A 10,571-nucleotide genomic window follows, 5' to 3' on the forward strand; every position below is an offset into this window, starting at 1 on the left:
CATTTTCTCATATTAATATTATAGGGTCTCTTCAAAGCCATTTACCGGTAACTTTTATAATATTAGTTTTAAAAGTTAAAAAGATAATTTAGTAGCCATACAAATATTATGATTTGTGTAGACCAAAAATTTCAAAATTATTTTATATTTGTATTTATTTTCAATTAAACATCATCACATAAAATGAAATAAAAATATTTATATAAGCTGCCCTTGGGTTACGGTAATCATCAACCATCAAATCAAGTCAATGCAGTGGACCTACTTTATAGGACCCTAGTTTTCAATTTGGTAAAAAATTGTGACCGACACATTTATTTCCTTACATTTTTAGTACAAGTTTCTTGAATTCTGTGTTAGACTGTTAGGTGACCAATATCCTAATTAGACCCTAACATTCAAGAAATTAATGGAACTTTTTCTTTCTTAATCTCTCTATTTATTTCATTAATTGTTTAATTGTGACTATGAGGTCAAAAGTGTCAAAGCCTACTAGACTAGACCAAAATCATTGGAAACCGTGTCTTTAGCACTCTCACAAGTAAAACTGACCGTTTTTCTGCCATCTAACCAATAATGAAAGTTAAAAGAGACAAAGCAATTATCTAAACAAATGTATTCTATAATAACCATAACTCCATTGTAATCTCAAATGAAAACCAAAAAAACTAGTATATACGCAGTTTTACGCCTATCTTGCGAAGATAGAAATATATAAACAAATGTATTCTCTCCCAAGATATTCGTTTTGCTTCGGGAATGAAGCTACAATATTAAGTATGAGTTTGAATAAATATATATATATATATATATATATATATATATATATATATATACTTAATTATGATGAATCTAACAGGTAACTAAAACGAGCTATGAATTTGATGATAAGTTCATAATTTATAAATTTCAAATTTTGACTTCGTTTTTATTTTGCTCAATTTGTAAGGTGGATTCCCCTACTTCCCACCTTCTTTTTTTTTTTTTTAATGTAAAAGGGAAAAAGAATAATGTGGATGGGGTTGAGTGAATGCATTTTAGATATGAAAGAATTTAGTAGTAATGCAAGCATGATATATAGTTCTTTCATGGAAAGTTCCCCTTCAACTATGCTTGCAAAAGGAAAGTGTTCCTTGAAGCTTATATTTAAGATGATTTTTATTATATTTACCACCTTCAAGATTCTTGTTTGACTTTGTGTTTAGTCTTCATTAATTAAAAATAAGATCCACCATAGAATGGTTTCATTAACAAAAGCTCAAGATCTAGACTTGCATTTGCTGCTTCTTGCCTCCATTACATTTTTATCCTTTCTAAATTACCTCATATGCAGAGGCGGATCTAGAATTTTAATTTTATGAATTTAATATTTAAAGTTTTTAAAATTGAACCCAGTATATTTTTAAAGTTATCGATTCATATACTATTTATTATAATTTTAGTAATTTTTACACATAAATTTATACTTCCCGCTGAAAGTACTGGGTTCAGTTGAACTCGATAACCTTATGTTGCATCCGCCCCTGCTTATAGGATCCACCGCTGTATCGGGGTGGAACTACGGCCCGCAAAAAGTGATTAGATGAGCATCCTCTGACGAAAAATTATATACTATTTATATAAGTAAAATGTTACTTTTTTCATATATATAAATCTTGAATAAGTCTTCGACAAAAATATTATATTATATATATAGGTTAAATAATAATACTTTTATTCACATATATTAAATATTAAACAACCGAGAAAAAATTCTAAATTTTGCCACTGTCATAGCCAATATGTAATGTAAGATTCTGGTTGACAAAATTTTAACCAGGAAATGTTGAACAAGTGAACATGGGAACACTTATTTATGGCAATTTCATCTTAAACCATGGACTTTCTTAACTCTTTTTGGAATACTAACAAATTAACTATGTGAACATGTTTTGACTCCGTTGAAAAAGAAAAAACATGTTTCAACTCCTCTTTTTGTGGGAATAATTTAATAAAAGTGAAAGTATATTGTCTTAATGAACCGCAAAATACATACTAGTATATTCGCAAACTAACAAAAGAATCAATACTAAAATGAATTAATGATTAAAAGTTTTTCCTTTTTTTTTTTTCGTTTTTTCTTGTAACTGCAAAATAGATAAAGGATAAAGTTGTTGTCTAAACAAAAAAAGCCTCCTTTTTGGACGCAATCCTCCCACCAGAAACAGCCAAATTTCGTAGTGAAAGCAAAAGAAAGCCCCTGAATGAGGCAAAAAGCTTATACTATAACGTACAAGCTATTAAAAAAGTAGTTATCTTAATAGCTGCTAATATTTTTGGAATACTTTGTTTATTTTAAGGAAGCTAGAAAGAAAAAAAGAAAAGAAAAAGTCAGTCTAAATACTTTCTTTTTAAAAAAATGTATTTGCTATTTTTCACTAGTATAAAAGTATGGAATAATTCTGTCCAAAGCTTGTAGCTTCTTTGGAGGATCATTATGTATCGTTTTATAGTGTATCGAATATTATTGTACTATTGTATTGTAGCGTATCGTTTTGATGTACATAATATTTGAATAATATTATATTATTTATAATTATTTCATGATGTCATACACCAACGATATGAAAAATAAACTCGTAATATTATTTAAAAAAAGGTATAAAGTAGAATTATTATATAAAAAAAAATAAGATAAAGAATGAAATAAGATTATTTAATAATAAAGAATGGCAAAATGAGAAAAAAAAAATAAGGTAACGATATGATCACATCAAATCGGACGTATCATAAAGTGATATTTTTTTATCATAATAACAATGAACCTAACGATACGATATAATAAATTTTAATTAACAATCAAAATAAATATTATATTTAATGTAAGACTACGATATAATAATAAAAAGAATTACATTAATTTTATAATCTATATTAAGATGAACTCAAAACCTCATAATTCTTTCTCACTTCATTGATTGAGCAATTGCAACTTGAATACAGCATTTTTATAAAAGTCAGTTTACTTTTTCTTTTTGTTTTTTTTTCTTCTTTTATTATTTAGTCATCCTTCTCTCTTTCTCTCTCTCTCCCAGTCTCTTCCATCTTCCTTCCCTCCAATCTCCATCTTTCTCCTAAAAATCAACATTCTGGGTCAGGGTCTCTTTCATATTAAACAGCCATTGCTATATTTTATTTTCTTGAGTTTTTTCTTTTGCAGAGTTTTTTCTTCTAATAATCCAATCTTTGGTCCATTTCTGCATATGGGGTATTCCCATATTTTGCCTTTGTAATATTTTCCTTTTAAATTTGATCCCTTTCATTGTCTTTTCATATAAAAATCCAATCTTGGTCCTTTTCTCTTGTTTTTATTCTTCTTTCTCTGGAAATTTGGAGCTTTTTTGACAAATTATTATACCATTTTGGTGTTTTTTGTAGTATAACATATATCAAAATTTATTACTTCTCAACACCCATTGACCTAGAAAAGTCAATTCCTATTAGTTTGCAGCCTTTTGCAAATGTTTTATAATAACCCATTTTTCTCTTTGGTTAATTGAACTTATACCATTCTTGATCACACATTTGTATTTAATAAAAAATTGATCTTTCTTATTTTTCAATCAGTTTCTTGTTAAAATTTTCAACTTTTATTGGTGGGGTTATGTGATTTTGTATTTTTTTTTTTGGGAAAAAATATGAAGCTTTTAGTAAGAGTAATTGAAGCAAAGAACATACCAGCAATGGACCCAAATGGATTTAGTGATCCATATGTGAAATTATCATTAGGAAAACAGAAGTTTAGAAGTAAAGTAGTGAAAAAATGTTTAAATCCATCTTGGTGTGAGGAATTTGCTTTTAGAGTTGATGATTTGAAAGAGGAGCTAATTGTTTCTGTTTTAGATGAAGATAAATATTTCAATGATGATTTTGTTGGACAAATTAAATTTCAAGTGTCTCAGGTTTTTGAAGCTAATGATAAGTCACTTGGTACTGCTTGGTATACTTTGCAACCTAGGCATAAGAAGGCTAAAAATAGAGATTGTGGTAAGTTTTTTACTTTTGTCTTTCTTTTTATTCTTGATGATTTTTTGATTTTTTTTTTTTTTTTTTTTTTTTGGTTTGAATGTTTAAGCTGTTTTTGGATAAGAAATGTTTCTATATATGTTAGAATATATGATCTTCTTTCCATTTTGATGATGGTTTATGTCGCTAGATACTGTGAGTTTTCGTCATGTTAGCACTTTTACTTTACTTCTTATGTTTCTAGCAGGGGAGGAGCTAGAGTGTCGGGAGCGGGTTAGGTGAATCCGGTAGCTTTGGTTCGAACCCTATATTTGTCTTTAAAAATCTATTGAATGTATATAAATTATTAATTTAGAAATCAGTAACTTAAAACGATTAGAATTCTAAACCCATACGCTCGATATCTTGGCTCCGCCTCTGGTTTCTAGTACCTTTAATTTTTATTATTATTGTTATTATTATTATTATTATTATTTTTGTTTTGCATAATATTGGCTTGAGATGAGTTTAAATGGAGTAACATGGTCAGTGAGATTCATATAGCCGACACCACGTTGTTTGGGATTGAGGCGTAGTAGTTGTTGTTGTTTAAAGTATTCCTGACTTTATGTTGCATGTTATTAGCAACAAATACTTCTTTCAACTCGTCAAGATATTTCTACAGATATGTACTCTTATGTTTGGGCTGCATCTGTCCGTACCATGGCATCTTAAAGATGGAATAAACCAGCTTTATTGAATGATGTTTGATCGAATTCAATGTATCAACGAAAAGTAGCATTTCTTTTGTGGTTTGCACAGGTCAGTTGAGGATTTAATTGTGTTCTTCCTTTCTAATAGGTCAGATTCTTCTCACAATATGTTTCTCGCAAAGCAATACATTGGCGGACTTGCAGTCCGCTGGTGATCATGGACCACCGTCGAAGAGGTTGTCTGATGCGCCAACTGAACCTCCTTCTTTGTCTTCCAATGGCCCCTTGAGATCATCTTCTCCTCTGAGATCCGAAGAAGCAGCCTCTTCTAAGGAGGAAAAGCCTCAGGCGCAGACCTTTGCTGGTCGACTTGCTCAAATTTTCAACAAGAATGGGGATGCAGTATCCGCGGCTAACGTGAAAGCTCCAGATATAACAGTGACACCTGAAAGTGCCAGTACCGCAGCTTCTGAGAATGCGCAAGAGGAACAGTCCACATCGGGAAACTTTCAAGAACTAATTAAAAGCATGGAGGCAAGAGAACAAGGAAGCGAAGTTTCAAACCTTCCTGGAGTAGTAGTCGATCAATTGTATGCTATTGCCCCGCATGAATTGAATTCATTCCTGTTTTCACCGGATTCAACCTTCTTTAAATCCTTAGCAGATATTCAGGGGTCCACAGAGTTGCGTATTGGACCTTGGAAACTTGAAAATGGTGGTGAGAGTTTAAAAAGAGTGGTCACTTTTACCAAAGCTGCAAGTAGATTGGTCAAGGCTTTAAAAACTACAGAGGACCAAATGTATCTTAAAGCTGATGGGAAGTCTTTTGCTCTTTCAGCTATTGTGAGTACCCCGGATGCCCCATATGGAAGCACTTTCAGGACAGAATTGCTTTACAACATTACTCCTGGTCCTGAGTTGCCTTCGGGAGAACAGTCTTCGAGGTTAGTAGTGTCGTGGCGCATGAATTTCTTGCAAAGCACTATGATGAAAGGCATGATAGAAAATGGTGCACGGCAAGGTATTAAGGAGAGCTTTGAGCAGTATGCAAATTTATTATCTCAGAATGTAAAGCCAGTTGACGCGAAGGACTTAGGTTCAGAGAAAGAACAGGTTTTGGCATCTCTTGAAGTGGAGCACCAGTCCGATTGGAAGCTGGCTTTCCAGTATTTTGCTAATTTTACTGTAATATCAACGTTTTTCATTGGGATATATGTGTTTTTGCACATCTTGTTGGCCATGCCTAGCACAATACAGGGGCTTGAGTTTGTTGGCCTTGACTTACCAGATTCTATTGGTGAGGTAATTGTGTGTGGAGTGCTAGTACTTCAAGGAAAACGGGTGCTGGAGCTGATATCACGCTTCATGCGAGCTAGGGTACAAAAAGGTATACTATTATTAGTTTCCTGTTTGGTTAAAGATGGTATGAAGAATCCATCAAAATTCAATATATATCATCCAGACATCAGAATTAGGTGTTTTCTCTCGGTTCCTCATTCTTAGCTGTCACAGCATGTTTGCTATGGATACCATGTGTGGTATACATTGTTTTTCCAAGGTTTTGATGTGTTGTATCATCGATACTTTTACCAGGAAGCGACCATGGTGTCAAAGCCCAAGGAGATGGTTGGCTGTTGACCGTTGCCTTGATTGAAGGAAACAATTTGGCAGCTGTTGACTCAAGTGGCTTCTCTGACCCATATGTGGTGTTTACATGCAATGGGAAAACTAGAACCAGTTCAATCAAGTTCCAAAAGTCTAATCCCACATGGAATGGTATATCTTTATCTTTTGAGGGTTCTATTGTCTTTTTTGAAGTTCTATAGTTGCCGTCATTTGAGCATTTATATAAAGATAGTCTCTCCATTGGTTTTGATTTGTGGTTTGAACCTCGTTACATGCAGAAATATTTGAATTTGATGCAATGGATGAGCCGCCATCTGTTCTGGACGTAGAAGTGTTTGATTTTGATGGACCTTTTAGTGAAGCTACATCTCTTGGGCATGCTGAAATCAATTTTGTCAAAAGTAATATAACAGATTTGTCTGATGTTTGGGTTCCTCTTCAAGGAAAGTTGGCTCAAGCCTGCCAGTCTAAGCTGCATTTAAGAGTTTTCTTGAATAATACAAAGGGTACCAATGTTGTCAAAGACTATCTGTCTAAGATGGAGAAGGAAGTCGGGAAGAAGGTAGATCATCTATTTCTGCAGTTAATGTTATATGGCCAATGGATCTCGTTAAATATGGGGATTTAATTTTCTTTGTGAGTCCTGCTGAACGGTGTCTGAATTATTTTTGTAGATAAAATTACGATCTCCTCAGACCAATTCAGCATTCCAAAAGCTTTTTGCGCTTCCACCTGAGGAATTTCTCATCAATGATTTTGCATGTCACTTGAAACGCAAGATGCCCCTCCAGGTAGCTAATGTTTATTGATTCTTTGTGCTGATAAATCATTGAATTTGCTTTTGAACAGTATCTTTAGTCTTTACTGTACTTCTGCATCAGTTGGTCGGGATTGTTAACATTATCTTGTCAAAGATGTAAATGAGTCTCTGCCAACTTTGTGACCTATGGTGCTTTCTTTATTAATGCACCCATTTGTAATTTCTTTTGGTTCAGGGCCGACTATTTTTGTCTGCAAGAATAATTGGGTTCCATTCTGATCTATTTGGACATAAGACCAAATTTTTTCTTCTTTGGGAAGATATTGAAGACATTCAAGTTGAGTCTCCTACTTTGGCGTCAATGGGTAGCCCGAATGTTATCATGACTTTAAAGCCCGGTAAAGGTTTTGATGCAAGGCATGGTGCCAAGACTCAAGATGAGCAAGGCAGGCTGAAGTTTCATTTCCACTCTTTTGTCTCTTTCAATGTGGCTCATAGGTAAGTGCGTCATTTTTTATGAGCGGTTTGTCTATTTTGAACTAGTATTTCGTGTAGGAAACTTCAAGGGAAAAAAAAGCTGTTGTCAGATAAAACACTGGGTTTCGCGTCTGAGCAGCTTATAGTGATAACAAGGAAATTTAATTCTTTGATTATATGTCTAGGACTATCATGGCATTGTGGAAGGCAAGAGCTTTGAGTCCCGAGCAGAAGGTGCAGTTAGTTGAAGAAGAGTCCGAAGCTAAAGGCCTTCAAATGGCAGAAGAGGATGCGATAAGCAATGACTTCCAAGCTGCTGATGATGACTCTGAAGGCAAAAGCCTTCAATCGGAAGAGAGTGGATCGTTCGTGGGTGTGGAGGATATAAATATGTCTGTTGTATATGCCTCTGTACTTTCAGTTCCTGTGAGTATCCCCCCCTGCCTTTCCTTTTGTTCAAGAGATTTTTGGGGGTTAAATATATTTGATGGATTTTGGTTGAGATGGGGTTACAGGCCTGCATGCAGCGGTGGTTAAATTGCTCACCTCTGTCAAAACCTGCCCCAATTATAGTTAGACTATCTGTTAATTGCTCAATAGTTATAGTCCGGCATCTGAGCATGTGAAATAGGAATTCTTAATTACGTTTTACATATCTTGCTCAATATCTTGTTTTGGTTGTTTGCAGACGGACTTTTTCATGGAGTTATTCAGTGGTAATGAACTTGATCGTAAGATCATGGAGAAAGTCGGTTGTCTTAATTATTCTTTTAGTCCCTGGGAATCTGAGAAGCCTGATGTGTATCAGAGGCAACTTTATTATAAATTTGATAAGTGTATATCCCGTTATAGAGGTGAAGTGACAAGCACGCAGCAAAAGTCTCGCCTTTCTGATAAAAATGGTTGGCTCGTAGAAGAGGTCATGACTCTTCACGGAGTTCCACTGGGTGATTTTTTCAATGTAGGGACATTTATGATATGTCGTTTTTCTTTCCATTTAACATCTGCTCACAGTAGGCTAAGAGCTCTTTGTCTGTATATTGCAGCTTCACCTGAGATACCAGGTTGAGGTTGTCCCCTCAAGATCGACGAGATGCAACGTTCAGGTACATCTGGGAATTGCTTGGTTGAAATGCTCGAGACATCAAAAAAGGATCACGAAAAACATAGTTTCTAATCTGCAAGAGCGCCTATTAGTCATGTTCAGCGGAGTTGAGAAGGAATATCTCTCAAAATCTGATCCCGTCGTGATCTAGAGGGGTCCTTTGGCTTTTGCAGACCCTCGGAAGGACTAATTATTGCCAATATACACAATCCCGGTTGATCCTCATCCACCAAATATTCGCTGAAGCAATGTTGTTGTATAATAGTTCACGAGTCACTAACACTGATAGGAAGAAGCAAAATATGTAAAAATACACTATGGAGCTCAGTGTATGGTTGAAGATATCAGGAATATGCAGCCAAGACAGTGATCTCCCAGTCGCAGTGTTTGGATATGTGCTTATAAATTGTTAGTACAGTACTGTCTTCAACTAGTTTGGAATCGAGGTGTAGTTATTGTATGGCATCTTACATTCAAGTAGATTCGTGACCATAATTTTTTTTGACATTAAACAACTATCATTACTTCAAACTCCGCGATGAGGAGAAATTTTTTGTTATGTACATAATAGTACCACTTATTGTAGGATTTGATAGTTCTTTGGATGTCCAATGTATTCTGTCATTTGGCCAAGTGAAAAACCATTCATGCCATGATTCTCCTTCAGATAACTGCCTGAGGTTAACTTGGAATGAGTTATTTTCTTATGCTGTTTTGATCTTTGATGGACTCTATGGCTGTCTTTTTTTCTTTTTCTTGGGGGGGGGGGGGGGGGGGGAGGGGGGGCGTGCGTTTAATCCCTTAAATTTTGACAAATTAAGCAACGGTAAAGTTCTCTTCGTATGACCGATAGGTCACCGGTTTGTACAGTCGAAACAACCACTAATGCTTGCGGCCTTTCCCGGACCCTGGGAGAATGCAGGATACTTTGTGCATCGGATTGGAATACCTTTTTCTTATTGTGGTCATGTGATGTCCGGTTAAGCACACATTTAACCTTCCATCCATTGAAATGTGTACCTTTAGGGGTCGTTTGGTATTAGCTAATACCCCAAAACAAACATGGGATAAAATTAATCCCAAACTTTATGCCGGGATTATTATTCTTATCCCATATACCAAACGACCCCTAATTAGTACTTCTAGTTTTGAATCTTCAAAAATTCAATGAATCTTCTACTTATTTTACCGAGCTCTATATTATATCAACAAACTTTTTTGTACCAAGCATGTTTTTATTTTATTTTTGACAAAAGAAAAGGAAAATAGATCATATATTTTATGTTTTTCCCCTCTTTTGAATAAAATCTTACCGCCTCTGGTTCATTTTAAATGTTTTGACATATTTATTAAGAAAGTCATTTATTAGTATTAATCTAAAGGATTGTTTAATTATATTATGCTTTTATCTTTTCTAATTTAGAAAATTCTATAAGTCATTTAGTGGAGTTAAAAATGGTAGATTTGAAAAGAAAAAAAAATGTAGTGCTTTCTTGGCTTCCTAAAATTATAATAGTACTTATATTGGCTTAAATTTATTTAGCTAAAACGGCATTTAAAATGGACTTAATGAAGTTTAGTATACAAGCCTAAATTATTCTTATCATATCTTCATATCTGGTATTAATTACAACAACAAATACGGTAAAATTTTATAAGCGAGATTTGGGGAGCATAATATGTATGTAGACCTTAACTCTACCTTGAAGAGGTAGAAATGCTGTTTTCGAAAGACCCTCGATTCACGAGAATAAATAAAAACGAAAATATTTGTCAATTTGATTTGTTTAGTTTTTGTTATTACATTTTACAAGTAGTAATTAATAATTTCTCACCTAAACGTCTCTTTGATTTGTCCTCTTAGAAATACACTAAAGTAATTTTTTTTTAATCTTCATATAACAAC

General features: G+C 34.0%; 1 protein-coding gene across 1 annotated transcript; it reads left to right on the forward strand.

The window, feature by feature from the left end:
• Positions 1–3,026: 3,026 nt before the first annotated feature.
• On the forward strand, positions 3,027–9,331 carry LOC109240772 (C2 and GRAM domain-containing protein At1g03370). Its single transcript, XM_019407455.1, has 9 exons — positions 3,027–4,026; positions 4,846–6,084; positions 6,291–6,473; positions 6,602–6,885; positions 6,998–7,114; positions 7,319–7,581; positions 7,746–7,986; positions 8,249–8,521; positions 8,607–9,331. The coding sequence occupies exons 1-9, from the start codon at positions 3,678–3,680 to the stop codon at positions 8,814–8,816; spliced, it is 3,159 nt and encodes a 1,052-aa protein (XP_019263000.1). The 5' UTR covers positions 3,027–3,677; the 3' UTR covers positions 8,817–9,331.
• The last annotated feature ends 1,240 nt before the right edge of the window (positions 9,332–10,571 follow it).

This window comes from Nicotiana attenuata, unplaced genomic scaffold (assembly GCF_001879085.1).
Source record: "Nicotiana attenuata strain UT unplaced genomic scaffold, NIATTr2, whole genome shotgun sequence".
Taxonomy (NCBI): domain Eukaryota; kingdom Viridiplantae; phylum Streptophyta; class Magnoliopsida; order Solanales; family Solanaceae; genus Nicotiana; species Nicotiana attenuata.

Bases quoted from the DNA above. Each gene is read 5' to 3' on its own strand.
- LOC109240772 (XM_019407455.1), top strand. From the start codon at position 3,678: ATGAAGCTTTTAGTAAGAGTAATTGAAGCAAAGAACATACCAGCAATG. The intron at 6,886-6,997 runs GTAGATCATCTA...TTATTTTTGTAG, and splicing joins AGAAGGAAGTCGGGAAGAAG to ATAAAATTACGATCTCCTCA. The intron at 7,115-7,318 runs GTAGCTAATGTT...CTTTTGGTTCAG, and splicing joins AACGCAAGATGCCCCTCCAG to GGCCGACTATTTTTGTCTGC.